Raw genomic sequence first — 22,184 nt, 5'->3', positions numbered from 1 at the left:
GGGGAGGGGAAGAAGGAAGTCAGTCAGTGTTTCAATAAATACATTGCAAGATGTTCAGACTTCATTAATAATCAAATGTGTTAAAATAAAATCAACAATCGTTTATCATTTCCACTTATTTGCCAACATTTGAGAAGACTGACTAAACTCAGTGTTAATGTTTAGGGAAAAGGCTGTCTCACACACTGTTGTTTAAAAATGTAAATTAGTTCAACCTTTCTGGAGGGCAGTTTGGCTCTATGTATCCAACTATAAAACGTATTTTGACACTACAATCCCACTTCTAGAGTTTTAACTCTAAGAAATAATTGTGTACGTGTGAAAAGATGCATGTCTAGGGTGGTTCATCACGGTATCATTTCTAATGAGGAAGAAGGAATCCCCTAAGTAGCCCTCCATGGAGAGCAAATGATGTAAATTATATAAACACGCAGTCTTGTTATGCAGCTAAGAGAAGGTGATCAGAACCCCTGGCCTGTGTTGGGGGCAGGAAGGGTCTTGGCTGCATCCTGCTCCCCACTTCCTCCCACTTCCTCCCCCCCATCAGAGCTATGATGAAAACAGAAGTAGGGAATGTGTCCTCACCTCTAGCTCAGGACAGTATATATATTTAAATTCCATTTGTTTAAAAGTATCTGTATCCAACTATCTATCTCTGCTTATAAATACATGCTTGCGTATATGTTTTTATTTTTTTGACTTTGCTTGTGTATATGTCAGAGGAGAATTTGGAGCGGTTGTCTATTCATTCAGTCGCCAGATACAATGGATCAGACAGAACAAGATAGACAAGGTGCTTTCTGTTCGTAGAGAGCACTTCTAGTCGGGAAAGACAGATAATAAGTAGAAAAACATAAATAGTTTGATTCCAGATGTAAAAGATAAAAGCATCCACCCCAGATCTGCTCACCGACATTTTAACAGTGACTATTAAAAGCATGACTATGGGTAAGGTTTTCTTCTTCTTTGTACTTTCCCGTGTCATCAAAAATTCATTTTTTCAAAGACCGTCATCCTTAATGTGCCCCCCCCGCCAACCTGTGCCTTTCTTTCCTACTTCAGCAACCTAAGCACAAGCATGACAGTTCTCCCCCTCGCTTGCTTTAGCCACCCTTGCTCCTAAGCCAAAGCTCTGGTTCCTTCTGTAGGACTCTGTGCTTCCTTCTGTAGGACCCTGTTGCCCCTCACACTTCCCAGGCTCACTTCCTCAGAGCTGCCCCCTGACTCCCTGATTAGTCTCCACTAATCCCCCCCACCCAGACCTCTTTGGCTTTTCTCATAGCCCCCTGCACTTTTCTTATATATCATGCATGACAGTTTGTAAGTTACATATTTATTTCTCTGCCAGCTAAACTCACTAAAATGCAAGCTCCATGAGGGCAAGAACTGGGTCCGTTTTGTCACTTGTATTATTTGTGGAATGATTGAATGAAAGAATGAACGTATGTATTATTGTGCCTTAAACAATAAAGGTATTTAAAATATTTTTAAAACAAACCACGATGTTATTTGTATACAAAAGAATTCTATGCTTTATAACATAGTTCATGTTACCATTTAAAATGAGGTGAATTGAGGGGGGGCATTGTATCTCTCTTACACGTACCAGGTGTGCATATCCTTCAGGGTTGGGGAGAAAGCCTAGAATTCATATTTCTCATCCAAGACACATGAGTCCTAGTCGTGCAAACGTTGGTGCCTGAGTACTCCTCGGGCAATCCTTAATGACTCAAGGACTCATCTAAACACCAGGATATTGGGCCCAGTGACCTGTGGCAGAAGTCCTTTCCAACTAAAAATTCCTGTGGTTCAGTGAGCTCTGGGGTGGATGCTTAGGTTTGGAGTCAGTCACTTATTTGTTCTGAAAACTATTTAAAACAGATACATTCTACTCAGTAGCTATCTATGCCTTGGCCAAAGGAAATAAAAAATACATGATATTACTGTATTATGGGGGATAAAAATACTTCTCCTCCCACCTTCTAAGTTCTTCTAGCTGGGCTAATAATCAAATTAACAGAGACAGATTGACAGGAGAAAATCAAATTTTAATATGCATGCATGGGGAATTCACATAAGCATGAAAATTTCAAAGACAATGAGGCAAAATTGGCTACATATGTCATTTTGGACAAAGGAGAAAAGTGGGGAACGGGATCTTAGGTTTCAAAAGTGAGAATGGGTGATTTACAGGTAACTGAGGAAGAGCGGGACACACATGGCAGGAGAATTCTTGCTTCAGTGGGACACACGGTGTGATCTAGCTTCCAGGCCCCTGCATGGGGCCCTCCCATCCACCATATTTAATTCAAATTACGCTAAAGGGGACATCCTAAGATTTCCTTCCTGGAGCAGGCCTTTCCATCTGAATCTCTTAGGCAGGAAAGGGGTAGGGTCAAATGTTCTTTCTGAAATAAACATTCTTTTATTTCTTAATAACCAGCTTAAAAATCAATATCCCAAAGGGTAGCTTTAGGGTGGCAAAGCTTTAGTCCCCTTCAAAATCAAATGTGATTAGTTACCGAGAAAAGCAGTAAGAATAGCCCTGCTTATGAGAATTTTGTAATACAACAAAATAACTTGATGAATTATGACTCCATAAGAAAATAGTTTCTAAAAAAATATTTTGTGGGTAAGTACAGGAAATCATCACTAATACCAGTTAGTGTTAAAGCCAAAGAACAATAATGATTAATTCATTTATAAAATGTGGGTCAGTTATTATTTTAGCCTTTGAATTGGAAAAATACTCATATTTATTATATAGTATTTCTGGACTTACCATATTATTTTTCTCCCCAAAGAAGATAACGTCCTTCGTATAATATCCAAATACATTCTGCCTGGAAGACTTGGCCTTGCTTGGAAACTAAGTGTTGGCTCCCTACTCCCTTCAGCTTCTTTGTCCACACCTGTCATCTTTAAATATGCAAATGCCTAATTTCCAGAAAGTCATCATTCCAACTGAAGTCATTACAGTGAGGAGAAAGGTGGGCTCAGTCCTGTTTTCAGGATAGTTAGACCAGCTCATTCACACGGCAGGCTTGAGTCTCATGGTTGGGGAATTTTTTGGCCTTACGAAAAGGACACCACTGAGATATACGATGAATTTTTGAAGACTCTAAATATAAGAGTTTAGATGCTGAAATGCCTGAAAAAGGTTGTATTGTTAATGGGGAGGCGAGGCCGCCATAATGGAGACCCAATGATACAACAGTGCAGAGAAGACGGACTTTTACTTCTCTCTCACTCAGCAGTCCTCACTCAGTGGCGATTAGTCTAGGGCAGCAGGCTGCTCTGCAACTCAGTCTGGCCTAGCCCTGTCCGCCTTGTTTCTTCACCATCTCCCAAGTGTGGTCCTTGTAGGGGAGGAAAGTTTTCTCTTCTTCCCATCCAGGTTCTTTGGTCTAATAACATACTACAAATCAACAGGAGAAAAACTAATTTTATGTATACAAGATACCCATAAAAATATGACCCAAAGGCAGGTAGGCCAGGGGCTACAAAAGGGAGGAGGGTAATTCAAAGGTAGTTAGAAGTTTGCCCTGCCACACACTTATCTCTGGTAATGGCTCTCTTTCTGAGCCAAGCCCCCATCTAAATTCTTTTAGGTAGTTAAGGAAGAAGTAAAAGTTTTTCCTGAGCCTGTTAGGTTTTGATTGTCTTCAGGTCAAAGTAATCCACATGTCAGAGTGACACATTTTGCTGTGGCTTATTCTGCTCCCCTTCATCCTCATTCACAGAATAGAAACTAGCTCACTCCCAGCCCATGGGTTGGGGGAAGGAGAGTGCAAGACAAGCCATTTTTAAAAAAAGGCATTGCCCCCCAATTGCATCTACCATCGTCTCACATCACACAGGTCAGAACTGAGTCATAAGGCCACGCCTAGCTGCAGAGAAGGGCTCTAGTTGGGAAATGTGGCCTCTAGCTGGGTGGCCATGTACCCAGCAAAAACTCTGGGGGTTCTTTTACTGGAAGAAATAAGGAAGTAATGGATGTAGGGGGAAGTTAGAAGGTTAGAGTCTCCCATGGTAGTCTTGTAGAAATTCAAAGGATGAAGATGCATGAAGTACACAATGCTAAAGTATTACAGTTTTTCTTTTTTAATCTTAATTAAAATTGTGTGTGTGTGTGTGTGTGTGTGTGTGTGTGTATTCACTGGTACAAAAGGAATAGAGCCATGAGTTTTGTTTCACAATTCATGTAGGAGATATCTTTTGACAATTTTATCAAGTTTCCAACAGTTAACGTTTTTCAGTTCCTCTAAAAGATAGAAGAGGTCAGTGTGACCTCCTTCCCTCAGTATCTCAATATTTTCACATACCAAGTTGTGCAGCTAGCTGCATCACTTCTAAGATACAGGGATCTCTCTCGCCCTCTGGGCAGGGTTGAATTTACCACGAAGCTAATGAAGCTTATACTTCAGGACCCCTCATTTGTACAGGCCCTCTTGTAGTTTTCCAAAGGGGCCCTAGCATTGTGTTCATGAGGTCCTCTTGTATTTTTCTTAAAGAGAGCACTCCAAATTCTTAAGCTTCCTGATATGCAAAATTGGGCCTTGCCAACTTGTTCCATGCCTCCATCTCCCACTGAGCTCCACCACTCTTGCAACTTTTTCTCAGAAGGGAAGAGGCTTTTAGTTGTCCCTTCTGCCTCATCCACATAGTTTCTTGGAAGAAACCACCCTAAAGGGAAGAACATCAAAAGAGAAAGCACCCCAAAGAGAGAGATGTTTAAATTGATTTTCTTTGCATCTACCACATAAAGTTCACCTTTTATATCCTGGCCTACGTGGGTGTTTTTGAGGACTCTCATGTGTAGCAATAAGAATTCCTGGGAAAATCTCTGTTTTAATGGCACCTTGGCTCTCCAGGCAAATGCCTCCATGTAATTAGAGTGTCACACTTTAGTCACCAGCAGGTCACTTAGATTAGACCCCAGGCTGCCCACTGGGTGTTCTTTCCCTTTTCACCCGCTGCATGTCATCCAAGCTTGCTGCTGCTTGTATTAATTTCTGGCAGGTCTAGGTTCTCCGAGTAAGGGCCCCTTTGGTTAGAACTTTCTTGTAACTGTTAGAGGAAGAGAATCTTCTGTTAGTTCCACTTTCAGATTAGAAAAGTAATCTTTTATCCTAAAGCATTGTTTCTGGTGTGGAGTTTGACTGTATATGTGGAAGAGGAGGGGAGAGATGGATGCAAATATGCACACACACACAATTTGGCATGTAATTTCAAGGAGGATATGATCTTCTGAAATCCTTCCTTGCTAAACCCAGATCAGGGAACCCTTGCTCTAGAAGTTGAAAATGTAACCAACTTGACTAGTCTGTAATAATGCCTTCCTCATGAGTCTAGGGGGCAAGAGGGTGGGCATTAAATGAGATAATACATGTAAAGCACTTAGCATAGTGTCTGATCCATAGTAAGCAATTACAGTTGTTCACTTCTCTGTTGGGGTTTAGATGATCTTACTGGTTTTATGAGTTCCTTAGGATATAACAATATTAGCTTTTGGTTGCTACTATTTTCCACGGCCTGTTGATTTGCTCTTTTATTTGAAGGCAAACATTTAGAAGCCTTACTCTTCTTATGTAGCCAAATCTGCAATCTTTATTTTGTGTGTTATTTCGTTAATTATTTCGAAGTTTGGACAGTTTCCTTCCAACAAAGCTTTGACAGATTCTGTTGCTTCTACATTGTTTTCTCCCCATGGTTTTATTTTTATTATTTAGCCATTTAATCCATCTGGAATTTATCTTGGTTTAGGCTCTGAGGTAAAAGTTTAACTTGGTCTGTTTTCCCATTGCCAACTGTCGACGAAAGAATGTCCAAACCTATAGAAAAAGTCTATGAGTTTATTAGAGCCAAAATTTTGAGGGCATGCCCAGAAGCAAGATCTCGATTAATTGAAAAAATGCTCCAGAGAATGGCAATTTTGCACTTCTTTTTATGCATTTAGAATCAAAGGAAAAAATATAAGGAAGATTACATGAAATCCATTGGTGGTGGATTAAGGGGGTGGGAGAAAGCAAAGTGGGGAAATGTCTAGGACTGGATTAAAAGCAAAATGGAGAAACATACTTCTTTTACATTTGTGGGTATAGTGTAGTTAACATTTAATATTTATAGTAAATAGAGATGGTATGCGGGCAACAAGATAACAATGAGGAGTTTAATGGTCTCCTGCTCTGGTGGTCTTGTGCCCTGGTGCCCACGGTTATACCCTCCACGGGTCTGGAAAAGAAAATTATTGACATTTCAAAGGTATGGTATTCTAGATGTGTAAGAACAATGGACAAGGTCGCTTAAGGTAAAGATTGACCTTTGTTAAGGAAACTATAGGTCTCGAACATGACTACCTGCCATGACCTGCCCAGTTAGCAATTTATGATCAGACCATCCTGTGGGGTTAATTTTGATCACTGAGCTTGTAAGGCCTGCCATGTGGCACCCCCTGACCTTTTCGGGTTTACTATATAGTCCCCTTTTCAATCACACAACCAATTATTCTCCAACCATTTATTAAATAATCTTCCCTTCCCCACTGTATTGTAACATATTCTCTATCATATAATAAATTTCTATATCTTGTAAGGTCTTTTTCTGGGCTTTCTGTTCTGTTTCACAGAATAAGAATATGCCTATTTTTGCATCAATATATCTTACTATCTTGTAGATCTAATCCCCATCTTGACTCTGTTTTTTTTTTAAGAATCTAAAATATGCTCACCAGTTTATTTTTCCAGATAAACTTTTGAAAAATATTGACAAATTCTAAGAAAAATCCCTAAGAATTTTGAATGAAAATTGCATTAGACCTATAAATTAATGGGGTAGTATTGCCATCTTTACAATATTTAATTTTACCACATTGGAACATTGTAATGTCTTTCCATTTATTCAGCCAGTTGTTTAGCTTATCTTTACTAGTGAATAAAATGAGTGATGTATTAATATTTGGAGTTTTTAAAAAAATTTAACACATGCAAAACAGACAGCTTTCCCCTCTCTTCTCTTTGTACTATAACAGAGAAGTAAAAGAACATATTTTCCTTCAATTTTCACATACACCTAGTTTCAGAACCAAAATATGGCAGTTAACCTTTACTCTAAAAAGATAAAAACTGAAAGTAACAGGAGGCCACGTATCATGCTAGGGAGTTTGCTTCCTAGTTTCCCATCTTTTTAATCTCTTAGAAATACAGGAAGATTATCTGTCACAAACACATGCGTTACTGTGATGGAATCCCCCCAAGTCCCCAGAGTGAGGATTTAGGCAGAGTGGGTGTCCCAATTATTTGGGAAAGCTTTTTGTGGTTTTATTCTTCTGGTGGACACTTTTCCCCACACCCTCTTATCAGTGAATGTCTGCTGCCCTTTCCAAATGCTCTCCCAATCTGTTACCTTTGAACTTCTAAAGGACAATGTTTCACACATCGAAAATGAGGACGTGTATTTACAAGGATAGTGGATAGAATATTGGATATCAGGATAATCTCAGAAAATTCAGGCCAGGTGATCAATGCTCTTCGAGTATTCTAGATGCATCATTTGAGAGATCTATTTTATTTTGGAGGTAGGGGAGAGAAGAGGGAATATAATGGCTGCAGGAGAAAGACTATTATTCTATTTCAAATTCCTAAATTCCTTCAGCCTCTTTAACTCAAGCCTTAGATTCCACCCTCCCTCTAGCCCAGGTAAATGAAGTAAAGTAGATCTTTCCAATTTGGAGTAATGTTCATGGTTAGAAACTGAAATTCATAAACTTATAAAGAGTTTCAGATGGTTTTCTTGTCTGAGGGTTTACATATAAAGCTCTCTGACTTGGAGGGACCGCTTTTCTTACTGCCTAATCTGCTAAAAAGGAATGTAATTTCAAGAAAACAAAATCTGCTAAATCAGTAACAGTCATTTTACAAGATGATATGCCTGTTTAACAGGCTCTGTAACTGCAATGTTGTTTAGCAGGAAAAACCAAACTTATTTCTACTGGAATAGAAAATATTTCTAAATTTAAAGATAGTTCACTGCTTTAAGTAGATCTTTTGTGCTTATTTTTGTTTGCTTGTTTTCAACTTCATATTTGTGGTAGTTGGCGGGAAGAATGAGGGATAACATCGGGGTTATTTTCCTTATGTAGAATGAACAGACTGACCTAATTCTGTTTATATCTTTTGTACTCAACAACTATTTCTCTAATACTTCTACACTCCAAGGTAAAGAACTAAGGTGAATTTTCTTTTAAAGTCAATTAACATATGGTCATGATATTTGATGGGGATGAGAAAGAACCTCATAGAATTGGTTCTAAAATGACACTGGTTTAGGGTAAACATCATAAAATATATTTGTGGGTTTTTTTCCCACTCTCTGAAAGCTGATACAGTGTAAGTGCTATGTGGCAGTTCTGTTGTCGGTCTCATCATGACCCAAGTTGAATGGCGTACTTTCTGGGGAAGTCAAACTTCACTTTTGTGATATAGAATAGAATAGATCAGAGGGTGGATCTGACAAGAGTTGTTCACCAGAGCAAAACCTGGACAAGGATCTCTGAGCAGGCCTAGGTGGGGAGCTCGGCCAAGTGGTTAGTGGGTGCAATCTGGATCTCTTTTACTCTTCCTGAAGATCTGAAAGCATATTAATTAGCTATGGACATAAATCTGGCTTTTCTCTTTTAAAAAATTAGAAAGGAGTTTCTCTTTATGATATATTTTACATTGAGAATGCATAGTACAAATTCCCTGATTTTTGGGTAGTGCAGGGAAGATTCTATAGGTGATTATAGCCTACAGGTAAAAGATAACATCAGATCTTGTGAAGTTGAGATTGTAATGTTAATAGTTGAATGTTGTCAGATGCCATTATTGGCAATGCTGCCTTGTATAGACATCAGCATGCTCTTGCCTGGTTAGACTGAGGTAGGTCAGAAAAGCAGGCCTCCTGGTAACAATGGCTGTTTTTCACTGGAGGGCGCTGTACTATCTCTGCTCCAAACAGTGCAGCTACCACCCAGTTCTGACTTTGCAGCTGGTGTCAGGTAAGCAGGAAGCCAGGACTGTAGCAGCAGCAACAAATTGAGAGCAGTATCTAGCTGATAAAATCACAAGCTCCAGAGTGGCTGAGAGGGCATTCTGCTTTCTTCCAGTTTGATACAGTTGCAGAAGGTACTGAAAGGTAGGAGAGGAGTGTTCTAGATTCAGTTCTAGCGCTAATTAACTGTGGGACTTCTGGTAGGTGGTTACCCTTTCTGGTTCAGTTACCTTATCAGCAAATTGAGAATGAGAATACCTATCCTGCTACATGAAAGAATGATTATAAGGATCAGATGAAACTTTATTAATATAAAGTACTATTATCACTACATCATAAAGACCTTCATTTAAATAGTTGAGAAACAAAAAGCTAAGGGCTGAGGGTGTTTAGCTTGGTGAGTGGGGTGAAGATTTTCAATGATCATGTTGAACCACAGGCAGGGAATTCCCCATCATGTCTTGGAAACCTCCTCCAGTGAACAGGATGGCTCTCAAAAAGAAGGGTTGGGGAGTGGGAGATGGTCCACTGAGGTTCCACTGAGGCATCTCAACGTCGCTGCCATTGGCTGTTTCAATGTCATACGAGCCAGTGCTTTTCCTAAGCCCTTCAGAGCTGCCCAGCCATTTTGGTTACGTCATCAATCTGGCATTTAATCTTAGTTGAAATGGATGTATCTTTTGCTCATCAAATTCTTAAGTTGTTAGAAAATACGGATAAGTTGACGGCTTTGTCAGCCTGCCTGACCTTTCTGGTTTCTCAGTGGTTACTTTATCTCTCTGAGTCCTTTGTGCCATCCTGACCCTCCCCTCCCTCCTTGCCTCCTCCACTCCCTCAACATCGTCTCCTACACAGATGCCTTTTTATTTCACTGGCTGCCAGGAACTCCATTTTCTTAGCAGTAGTGGTTTTCTTTTCCTTCCATTTTAAAGTGTTGCCATTGTGCGAGGCTTGCTTACAGCACTGAACAAGTGGAGTGAAAGATGAGGACTCTCATTCCAGTTCTGCTTCTTTCACCCTCTGGAAGAAGCTGTCTCCTTCTCTGGGCAGTTTGAAGCAAGGAAAACAGCAGTTTCACAGCTCCCAGGTTGTTACCAGAATGATCTTTCTAGTTGGAGATGTTATTTGCTAAAAGCCTGATGATGCCTCTCTGCCCATCCAGGCTCCATGGGCCATTCAGGCACACGGATAGATGGCTTTGTTTGTCCTGTCCTGGCCTTCACAAGGTTTAAAACAGTTTAAACTAGTAAGAACTTTAAAGATTGGAAGATTTAAAAAATGAAATCCAGGATTTTGGTTTCTCTTGGAAAATTGTTAGATGCAACGCTGGGCACCAGCAACTGGGTAGGGCCACCCCTTAGCCAAGGCCAGTGTTCTCCAGATACCGTGTTTCCCTAAAAATAACACCTAGCTGGACCATCAGCTCTAATGCGTCTTTTGGAGCAAAAACTAATATAAGACCTGGTATTATAATATGATATATGATATGATATGATATGATATGATATGATATATAATATAATATAATATAATATAATATAAATCAATTCAAGCTGTTGAGTAATTACTTACTTTATTACTGTTCACATTATGTCCAGGAGTTTGCAGAGGGGTGATTTTTCAGAAACTGAGCATTTGGTTCTCCGGTTTTCGGGCTTTATCTCACTGAGGTCATCACTTGTCCCGGGTTCCGTTCTATGCTGGTTCAAAACTCGATTTCTTCAGGAGGAGTCAGGCTTTAGGAATTTATGTCACCCTAGCCAAACTCATAAGGTCTGTTTGTAAACTAGAATATTCATCTTTTTGCATATTTATTGAACACCTACTGTGTGTGTGGCCCTGTCCTAATCTCTGAGGAAACAAAAATGAATTATAAATACGATGTGGTCCCTGCCATTCAGAAGCTTAGGGTCCAGGAGAGGGAGAGATGAGTAAACAAAGAGATTATATATAGTGTGCTAAGTGTAGAGTGACCTCAAGCTCTGGGTTGTCCTGGTTTATACCTGATGTCCTGGTATAACTTAATAGTGCCCCCTTTCAAAACTACCTAAGGGCCACAGTAAAAGTATCTGTGGATGTTTGGGGTATAAAGATGGTAGAAAGGAAGGAGAAATCAGCCTGCTTTCCCAGAGAAGGTACTTGAGCTGGGTGATAAGGAAGTTCAGGCAGTCAAGGTCTGGGAGTTTAGGTGGGGGCAGGGGAGAGGAATGTGCAAAACTCTGCAGGCCAAAGGTAGCTTGTTCTGGAAGCAGCAATTAATTGGTTTAAATTTGTTTCCCAAATTTATCCTGTGAAAAAAACTCTCCAGGACACTTGGTAAAAATACAGATTTCCAGATCCTACTCGCAGTTTGAATTTGTTTTTAAAGAAGAAGCACCTCAGGTGATTCTTGAACATATGAAAGGTTCAGAACCAATTCTCTACTGATTATGTCTGGGAATACCAAAGCCTGGGAATAAAGGGGGACAGGAACAGCAAGACTAGATAGAGCACAAGTCACAGATTAGCCAGGTGGGGGTGACCCCAGGTGACAAAACTCTCAGAGGTAGAACCAGTTGGGAGACACTTATAGTAGAACTGTGAGAAATAGTGATGCAGAGGAATGAAAAGATTCGAGAACTATTCAAGAGAGGAAGAATGAACAGGACCTAACATATGCCAGTTACTGATTTACATTGGGTAATATTATTTCCAGGCAACAAAATACTTGTGTTAAATATAGGAATCTGGGGAAGTTTATAATCTGAAGGTTTATGTGGTGAACCATAAACCTAAAAATACAGTTGGATAGTGTTGTGGTATATTTCATGTGGACCTAAGACAAAATGACTCCTGCTTACTTCACATCTTCGTAGTTTCCAGAACAGTCATGACAATTGTGTTTATCTCTGGGAAGGAGCTAGATGAATTCTGTAAGCATCCTGACACCCCCAACACTTTCATCTAGACTTCAGGCAAATCCCCGCCCTTCTCTTATGGTGAGACTACATGCCTCGTCTTATCTTGCACTAGTTTTGTTTTTGTTTTTGTTACTGAATGTGTAAAACAATCATGATTCATCAACGTGCCAACGACTTTGTTCCTAAGTTCTGGAGCTGGTCTCTCTGTAGGAACCTGCAACCACTTCACAGATTCACCATAACTCTGGGAAATTGTAATAGTACAAGAAACGCCTTATCCAGCCATGGAGACCATTAAGCCTGTTGTTTGCGGTAGCTGATTCACTTCGTGCTTTGGTGACTCTGCGGAACAATCCCTAAATGGACAATGAAGAACATCCGAGAGCTCTGCCTTCAAGCATTAAGAGAGTTATTTTGAAGGCTGCCTTCACCAGGCCTGTGGGCATACTTCTGAAGCAGTAAACTAAATCAGAAATCAAAGACTTGGAAGTTATGAAAAGAAAGCCTCAAAAAGGAGAATGGGAAACAGATCAGGCTATAATTTCACAGGATAATTTAGCATCCTTTACCCAAGACCTGGCCACAGAAGACTCCAAGAGTGCGGTTTAAGGAGGGTCAAAGCCTCTAAAATTCCAGTCCTCGGCTACTCTTGTACTAGCGTTGCTACAAGGGATTTCCAAGTCTTGGGAGTGGGTTGAAGGTGAACAGGCTGAAATATTCCACGCTGTCAATATCAGGGAGGGGTAAAAACACCAGTCAACAGCGGCCTCAAAGTTTTTTTTATTATTAAGGGGCTTCTGTGTGATCCAATATCACCAACGCCATTAAATCACAGTGGTTAGATGAAAAAATTAAAAAGGAAAGGAGGAAAAACCCAGCGTGCACGGACCAAGAAAAATGGATCTTCCCTGCTCCTGACACTGACGGAGCTGTTGGGGATGCGAGGGTCCAGCGTCCGCTGCCAGAATCGCAGCCGGGAAGCCCCTTTCCCGCAGTCCAGGCGCGACCAGAGTGGCGCCGGGGCGGGGGGATCCGGCGGGCGCGCCGTAGACTTCAAAGGCCCTGCGCCGCCGCCACCCCCCCCGCGCGCCCGCTAAGTAGTACAGTCCGAGGGGGCGGCTCCTGGGGCGCGGCTCCCGCGGCAGCTGATGCGCGCCGCACTAGCGGGGAAGCGGGACCCTGGAGCCCGAGACCCTGAGTCCCCGAGACCCGGAGTCCCCGACCCCCGTGCCGCCGGGCGCTACGGACCAGGGCCCCGAGGAGGCCCCAGGAGAGGCATCTTTCCGGCGGGAGTCTCTCGGCTCCCGGGGCGCCGCGGCGGCACCGTTTGGGAAGGAGGACCAGGAGGAAGCGGCACAGCCTGCGGGCTGAGAGGAAGCGCTTCCACCCGGGCCCCCGACGGTGCTCGTTTAACCACATCCGCGCCTCCGCTGGAAACGCTTACAGGCGCCTGTCACCGGTTCCCTCCATTTTGAAAGGGAAAAAAGGCTCTCCCCCTTCCCCTACTCTTAGGAGCTGGAGCGGGAGGAGCCGCGCTCATGGCATTCAGTCCTTGGCAGATCCTGTCCCCCGTGCAGTGGGCGAAATGGACGTGGTCCGCGGTGCGCGGCGGGGGCGCCGGAGAGGACGAGGCCGGAGGGCCGGAGGGCGACCCTGAGGAGGAGGACTCGCAAGCCGAGACCAAATCCTTGAGTTTCAGGCAAGTACACGCATCCCTGCCGAGATGCAAACGTGCTGCCATCCATCCATCTGCGCTCATTCTGTGCGTGTGTGTGGTCGCCCACCCGCGTAACCATATTCATGGCAATGCTACGTCCCTGCCTGTAACCAGGTCCTCGCTGTGCATTCAAAAGTTCAGGATGTTCTGTCGTCCTATGTATTTTCTTCCCCCTGTTTCAGTATGAGCTTTCTGAACCTAACCCAGAATCTGCAGTCTCTCCGCATCCCGGTTTACCTCAGTCACTTTCTATAAGCTTCAATCTCCCCAGGCCCCCCCACTGCACACACACACACACACACACACACACACACACACACACACCACAGAGTCATTGATGACACCCAGTGTAATTTGGGGCCCTCCCGGTGGGGAGGAAGTCGCTCTGTGTCCCTAAAATACAGTCATGGTAAAAGAAGGTCGCGTGATGACAGGCCCCTGGCAGCTGGTGAGAAATGGTGGTCTCTTCTGCTCTGTCACCGTGTGATTGCGGAAAGCAGGTGACAGCATTCTCTGCCTCGAGCTGAGTTGAGTTCCAAACAGGTAGAGGCCTGCCAAAGAATAAGGCATCATGGTTTAGGTTTTTAGGGGGAGAGGGCAGCCTTCATTTTTAAGCCTCTGGGAAAGGGCTCTTGTGAGAAAAGGAGTCTGTTGGAAAGCGCCTTTTTTGGGTGTCGGAGGGAAGGATGACATCAAAATAAATGGTGCTGGAGCAAAAGCTCCAGAGGATAGAGGAGATTTCAGGGAGACAGGATGCCAGACAGAAGCCTTGCTAGAACACCGGTAGCATCGCTCACAGGCCAGTCGGTGCTGAGGATCAGTGGGTTGTAAAGTTAGGCAAAAATTCTGCGTTTTAGCCTTTGCGGATAGCTAGAGTATAAAGGGTGTCGGAAATACCGTTGAAAGTGGTAATTCCTCATTTTTCCCCCTTGGCAGCTCGGATTCTGAAGGTAATTTTGAGACCCCTGAAGTTGAAACGCCAATCAGATCACCTCTCAAGGAAACCTACGATTCATCAGTAGGATTAGCAGGACATGGGGTCAAAACCCAAGGTAAGAGAAAACTTTCATTTTTTGCCCCTTTTGTTTTGAAGTTTTGAAAATGTAAACGGGGGAAGGAAAACAGTTAACTTAGGGCCATTTAAAAAGGTCTGGATTGCCTCCTTGCCGAAAAAGAGCTGTTTTAAAGCTCCTGGTTTACTTGAAATGTATGTTTGTTTTTTAGGAGTGTGGTGGTCAGAGGCTTTCTTTCCTAAGTAGTTTGTACATTTGCAGGATGAGATTATCATTATTAAACCTTCCTGCTGGGCCCTTCCTCTCAGCCCCTAAAAAACAAAAATGTGTGCAGGAATACAGTGGTGGAGGTGTGTTTAGATGTGGCTTCACAGATTTTTGGGGCTAAGTCCCTCTCTGCAGGGGTGTGGCTGAAAACAAAAATTACAGGTAAGAGTTGACTTTTTTTAGATAAGGAGGAGTCTTAAGAGGCTGTTTCAAAATTGCTTACCTCTCCCCTCCGTCTTCCAGGCAGAAATGGTGGGGAGCCCCTCTGTTTACCTAAGAAAACCTGGCCCAGAGATTCTCTCCTAGCCCCTCAGAGCCCAACCTTGAGCTTGCCCTTCATCTACAGAAGCTTCTGCTGTTCCACTTAATTAGTAGAAATCTTTTTTGTCAGACAGCCAGTTTTGAGTAAAATTTCACCTGTCCTGATAGAATTCATTTATGTATTCAGTAAATAAGAGTACACTGTGATTTAGCGGTGAAAAAGTGCTGCTCTCACCAAGCTAACATTATGGAGGGTGATGGACCTTCTAAAGGTTAAGCGAAATATATATGTCTGCTTGTCTTAAGTATTATGGGGGAAAATAAAGCAGGGGAAGGAGGTATAGGGTGTACGGGGTGGGGAAAGGAGATGCTGAAGGGTAATTAGGGGGAGCCTTCCTGATAAGGAGACTTGAGCAGAGCCCTGAAGGAAGATGATGGGAATAGTCTTGCAGATTCTTGGGGAGACAATCTTTCCAGCAGAAGGAATGGCATCTGGAAGGTCTGAGACAGGACCAGTCTGCCTCAGGGTGAGGCTCTGAGGTGGGAAAGGAGCAGCGTGTTTGAGGACCTGTGAAGGGGCCCGTGTGGCTGGAGTGGAGTGATAGGCAGGGGGCAGTAGGAGCTGAAGTCAGCCAGGTTGGGGACTTCTGTATCATGTTGTAATGATGCATTGATTCTCTTTCTGAGTGAGATAGGAAGCCTTTAGAGGATGTGTTAGCTTTCTAGGGCTACCTTCAGGAAGTACCACAAACTGGGTTACTTAAAACAACAGAAATGTATTCTGTCACAGTTTTGGAAAAGACCTCCAAAATCAAGGTGTCCACAGGGCCATGCTCCCTCCAGAGGTTCTAGGGAAGAATTCTTCCTTGTTTCTTGGGGTTGCCAGCACGCCTTGGTGTTTCTTGGCTTGTGGCAGCATAACTTCAGTCTCTGCCTCCTTCCTGACACAGCGATCTTCTCCCTGTGTATCTCTATGTCTTCACATGGCATTCTTACAAGGACACCAGTCGCTGGGTTTAGGGACCACCCTAGTCCAGTATGACCTCACCTTAACTTGATTACATCTGTCAAGATACTATTTCCAAATAAGGTCACATTCACAGGTGGGTGGGGGGCATTAGGACTTCAGCATATCTTTTTGAGAGAACTCAGTTCAACTCACAACAGAGGGCTTTGAGCAGAGGGATTGTGCTTTGACTTCCTTTTTAAAAGGACTCTAGAATGGATGTCCTTTTTATGGTTTTTCTCTATTCCAGTGTATGTCATTGTCACCTTGCAGTGGCAGATAGAGCCAGCCTTCAGTTAGCTAGTTACCTAGTTTTTTATTTGATTATGACTTCTTTTTCCCCAATGGTTATTGTATTTTATTGCTTGGTAACTTTTTCACAGGTTGCTTAGGGAAGTCAGTTTCTCTATGATCTGATTCTACATCACGACAAAGCTGGATTATTGGTGAAATACATACCAGCTTTCTGTGATTTGCTTTTGCTTTAAATTGTGAGCTCCATATTGCGCGTCCCCTGCTGAGAATCGAGACTACCTTCCACTCTCCCTGGGCTGCTTTTTACCATTGTTTTAGGCAGAGACCATTTGGGAACAGGCACGTTTGTGGATTGGAGAGTGCTTGGTAGCACTCTCAGTGCCCGAAGTTGCCACTTGCTTTTCAGAGCTTCCTTTTTCTTCTCTCAAGATTGGCAGATCAGAAAGGGAGATTCAAAAGCTTGAAAAAACTATTTTGTAGCCTTCCCACCAAGTTTAAATAAAGCTCACAAGATTTGTTAAGTAGCTATTTGAAAGCCTCTTTGAATTTCCCTCAGTTTGGGCAGCCCCTTCCTCACCATTCTGTCAGCCCGTAGTCTGATTCATCCTGACAGATTCTTTGCTAGTTGAATAGTGGCCTGTATGGCCCAGGCCTCCAGAGCCATAGAGACCCAATTGTTTGGTCCTTCCAGTGCCGTGACTCATTATTACTGGTTTTGGTAACTACAGTCTCTTTTTCGCTCTCTTTAAAAGTTTTCCTTTTAGAGAAAAACTTTTTGTAGAGTCATGGACCAGAAAAGTTCTGTGGAGTTCCTGATAGCAGACTATGTATATGGTAGGGGGACCGGGGGTGGTGGTAGTGGTGGTGGTGTAGAGTCTAGGAAACAATCATTGCATATTAAGACATTTCTTAATTTAGGGTCTTTATATAATAGCATGATTGCTCATTGACCTGGTAGTATCCTGCCTTCTAGGGTTCCTTCTGCCCAACTTCTAGAGCTAGGCCAGAGTCCTGTAGATGGCCTTGTCATACATCCACAGTAAACATAAAAATACAACCAAAGCACAGGTCTGACCAGGGAAGAAATCAGTGGGCAAAAATTCCTGGAGAGACATTTCCAACTGAAGTCTAATTGCTGGGCCTGGATGGTTCTCTTTTTCCCAAAATCATTGGTTATTTGGCTCCTGATAAAGTTAGTCTTTCTGTGGTTCCAGGACATGGTGGAACAGCAGGTGTAGATTATATAAGCCTGTATCTTCTGGAGTGATGAGTTACGTGTTACGCAGTCGGGTTGGAGCTAACATGTAAAAGATTCTAGCTTCCTGGTACATAATGGCCCTCAAATGTGGGAGCTCTCTCCCTCCCTGTGCGATACCCAGGCCCCCACCCCAGCCTCCGTCTAGTTCTTTGAACTCAGGGAAACATTTACATCTATTTTGAAGTTAATTGTCTCTTATTGGAAGTTTTTTAGGGACCTGCAGTATCTGAACTCTGTAATAACTTCTTAAAGACAAGGTTGTATGCCATTTTAGAAATTAAACAGTGGATGAAGCTGTGGGTTTTTTGTTTTTGTTTTTTAAGCTACAAATAGAAGCCGGTTTCAGACTAACTGGTAAAATAAAACTATAGCCAAAGAGCTTTCTTAAAAATACCAGAGTGGTGGCTGTGTTTGCTCTGGTAGTTCTGTGTTTGCTATTTGTCTGCCTTTCCCCACAAAGGGTGTTTAAGCTGCTGCTGTTATTGTTCTTTCTCTCTGCTGGGTGATGTATCAGTGAGGAGACTACCTGCTAAGAAAGGACTTTTGAAAGAGGTACAATCTCAAGTTCATTCCGCCCTTTTTCTTTGGGGCGGGGAGGCTTATGGACTGTGGTTTTGTCCATTAGTCTAGACTACAAAAGCTGCAGTGGACGTCCTCTACTACTTGAGGCCCACCCACTTACACACACCCACCTTTACTTACAGATTGTTACCAATCTTTGAGAAAGAATCTTAAGTCATGCAGAATTTATGATACGCCCTGGGAACAACTACTTAAACCTACCTTGTTTGATGTGTTAATTAGACACCTAGGTATTTCAAAGACTACTGTAGTCCTCCAGAATAGAAGGAAAGAGATAAACAGGATCAATCCACAGATATTTACTCCTGGAGGACTTGTGGAGAATGCAGAGTTGTTTGTTGACACAATTTTGGTAGTCTTGATCTGGAATTAGCAAACTATGGCTCAGAGACCAAATCTGGTTTGCTGCCTGCTGTTGCCTATTATTGTTCTGCCTGAGAGCTAAAAATCATTTTTACATTTTTAAATGGTTGAAAGAAATTCTGCGATGTGTGAAAATTATATGAGATTCAAATTTTAGGGCCCATAGATAAACTTTTGTTGGAAGGCAGCCACACTCATTCATTTAGGTGTTGTCTGTGGCTGCTTTCACACTGTAATAGCAAGGCTGAGTACTTGGAACAGAGACCAAATAAATGGCCAGAAAAGCCTTGCTGACAGAAAAGTTTGCTGACTTAGATCCACAATTGACAATTTTGGTAAAAATACAAAGTGTAAGTAGTTTGGGATAATGGCTTTTAAAAAAATGGTGAGGCTATACCTGATTAATTGACAAATGAACTGTGGGCGCTGAGTGCCATTATTGTAGGCTCTAAGTCAGGTAGGGCTTTAGCGAGTGACTGCTGTGGGCTGGCTAGTTGTCTGTTTTGCAAAACGGAAATGATGTCATTGGTCTGTCAGTGAACCTGATTCTCAACTGACAAAAAATCTCAGGAGTTACGACAAAAGGAAATTAGGGGAGAATGGAGAGAATTTTGTGATTATTTACTATAAGTACAAACATACAGACTTTTAACTTTTGCCCAGCAAGTATTTTTAATGTAACTTTGGGTATTTGAGATTTGTAATTTGACTGTTGATACGACATATTGTTGGTATACTCGTATGTTGTATGATTGGGATGGTACATTTATTGGAATGTTTTAGACTGTACATATGTAAGAACTAAAAGGGAGATCTCATTAAAATCTAAGCCTCAGAGTTTCCATTTTAAGGCTTTGGGTTAGATGTATGAGTGAATGCTATGCAAACCTTTTTATTAGGTACACATTGAAGTGTGCCAGTCAAATCTATGAGAATGATTCTCCTGGCGATTTAGTTTAACATCCTCTCCCTGCCCCTACCACAGGGATTGCTTTATTCGAATTTCCTAGAAATAATGGGACTAATAAGGACTTTTAATGTTACCTAGTCCAACAGTTCAACCCACGTGGCTCCTTTGACAACATCCTAGGGTAATACTTTTATTTTATTTTTCATTTTTGTTTATGATTGACTGTTACACAGTTTAAATTTTTATATTCTATTTTTTTATATTATCGTAAGATGTCAAAGGCTTGAAAACTTAAGCAACATGATACAATTCCATTTTTTACCCCATATGTTTTTCGTTCTTGTAGAACTAGTTAGTAAGTGGGATCAGAACCATGTTTCTTTGCTGCTCTATTTAACCTCGTGTAAATGAGCCATTTAGGGAGCTCCGCTACTTCTGTATGGTGCTCAACCCCAAGAGAATGTCTTCTTGAAGAAAAAGTATAGTGTTTTTAGCAAAGACCTCAGAGAGTGTGGAACCGCACAGTGTTTGAATAAAAAACTAAGGCGCAGGGGCAAAGTCTGCCTGCCAAAAGCAAAGATTTTAGTAACTGTCAAGCTGTATTTTTCTTCTAAGGTAAATAATAAATTCAAAACCTTTTTAAGAAATACTATGATTAAATTCATTTCCAGCTTACAGTCCCCAGTTTTGGGCTTACCTGAGCATTGAATAAAGCAGTCTAACTTACTCAGGTAGTTTCTGGTGGTAGAAGCATTTTTTATGTGTGTGGGTTGTGGGGGGACCCTTCTAAAATTGCTGCTACTATTTAATGCTCCACCTACAAATGGGTGTGGTCTAAAGTCATTTAAATATTTCAATTAAAGAGTAGTTAGTGTCTTTTTCAAGTGACCACTAAAACTGTTCATAGGAAACCCTGGTGGTGACCATTTGTCACAGTCTCCTAAACTCGGAGATGCACCCGAGTTGATGCACCCGAAACAGCCTTCTCAGTAGGAGTTGATAAATAAGGATTGCTAGGTTGTTCAAGAACTGTTAACTTTGGGCCTAGAAAGGGATTCCTGCTTGTAAGTTCAAGACCTCAACTTCACCTTTGCATGTACATGAACCTAATTTTGAGTTCACACAAACATGATTGGATCCTCAGGTGTAGATTGATGATGGCCAAATTCAAGGGAATAAGTAACTGGATGGAGTATTTCATTAATTCACAAATTTTAAAAAAAAGTAATTTGACAGTTACCCTTGGCAGATACAAATACTCTCCAGGTACCCTCTTTCCTACGTCATTGCTGGAAATATAACAAATTACTGATCTCCAGCTTTCCCACTACAAGACTCCCCCCAGCAGACCACTAACTTTCTGTTTCAGCTGTATTTGTTGGATGTATTGGAAGCAAGTACCTTATTTTTTTTTGTTTCTGTACAGCGTCTAATTTTATTTTTATAACAATGATGCTGTAAGCTAGGACACGTGATTTCCATTCCACAGATTGCAAAATTGAGGCCAGAGCCTTTACTGCTTGTAATAGAGCAGGGTCTTAAATTCAGTTTTTAAGATGGAAGATCCAGAGCTTTTTGGAACATATTATACAGCTTCTCTCCCCAGAGAATGTGTGACTCTCTCTTTTCACTGACTGAAGAGAATACTTACGAGAGGAAATAAAGGTTCTTAAATGTTGCCCAGACAGTGTGATGGGGGAAAGCATGTTCCTAAGTATCCCTTTAAGTGATACCTATATATTTTTTTAATTCTGCAGGGGATACATCTTCCACATTTGATAACTTGGCATTAATAATATTTGAAGTATAAAATATATTTTAGGAATTTTGAACATCAGACATTTGGAAGTTTACAGCACAATTCAGATACAGAGTCAGAAGCAAAAAACAAAAAAGCATCAATGGGTAAGCAGTGCTGTTGAATAGAAAATATTTTACTTCCTTAATGCTTCGCTTCGGCTCATCAGTGAGAAATAAAGAGGAAATGGACACATTGAGTAATCGCTTTGCTTTCCTCTCCACTTGTGAGTCGTGTGGGTGAGGAGAGGCAGGAGCACAACGGCTGTGCAGCCTCCTGGGACTCTGCACCTATTCTGGGGTGGGAAGAGATGTTTCTAAGAGGCCTATATTAGTTTCCTATTACTGCATACCAGGATGCTCCAAAACTTATTAGCAGTTTAAAGCAGTAAACATTTATTGTCTCATAGCTTTCATCAGTCTGGAACTTGGGAGCAGCTTGACTGGGTGGCCTGGCTTAGGGTTACTTATGAGAACAGTCAATGTTGGCGAGGGTGTCATCATCTGCAGGCCTGACTGGGGCGAGGGGTCCTGTCCTCAGGCAGCTCACTCATGCCTGGCAAGTTAGTGTTGTTGGTGGGAGGCCTCGGTTCACCATGGGGGTGGGCCTCTCTCTCCAGCCTGGCGGCTAACTGCCCACAGAGTGAGTGACCCAAGAGCAAGATGGAAGTGGCACTGTCTTGTGTGACAACAAATGACTGATGAGAAATCCACTTATTTCCACAGTATCCTCTGGGTTACACAGGTCAGTCCAAGAATGTGACTGCCAGGAGGTGGGACTCATTGGGAACCATCTTGGAGGCTGGTTACCCTAAGGCCCTTTTC

At 42.1% G+C, this 22,184-nt stretch overlaps 1 protein-coding gene across 28 annotated transcripts in view; it reads left to right on the top strand.

Annotated features, from left to right (window-relative positions):
* Positions 1 to 22,184, top strand: part of TACC1 (transforming acidic coiled-coil containing protein 1) — a 99,408-nt gene that overhangs the window by 37,146 nt on the left and 40,078 nt on the right. For 10 of the 28 annotated variants that reach the window (XM_019748122.2, XM_074329625.1, XM_019748121.2 and 7 more), the window contains one exon: positions 14,584 to 14,699. The exons of 2 other annotated variants lie outside the window; for them this stretch is intronic. Coding sequence is in view for 18 of the 26 variants with exons in the window: in XM_074329611.1 (XP_074185712.1) it covers positions 14,584 to 14,699 (116 nt within the window). In the remaining 8 variants the exon portion in view is untranslated. Of the gene's footprint in view, positions 1 to 12,187; positions 13,630 to 14,583; positions 14,700 to 22,184 lie in introns of those variants that run through there. 16 more of the 28 variants (XM_019748116.2, XM_019748115.2, XM_074329610.1 and 13 more) reach the window with 8 other exon arrangements.

This window comes from Rhinolophus sinicus, linkage group LG04 (assembly GCF_036562045.2).
Source record: "Rhinolophus sinicus isolate RSC01 linkage group LG04, ASM3656204v1, whole genome shotgun sequence".
In the NCBI taxonomy this organism is placed as follows: Eukaryota; Metazoa; Chordata; class Mammalia; order Chiroptera; family Rhinolophidae; genus Rhinolophus; species Rhinolophus sinicus.
This window is presented reverse-complemented; position numbering and strand designations above follow the sequence as displayed.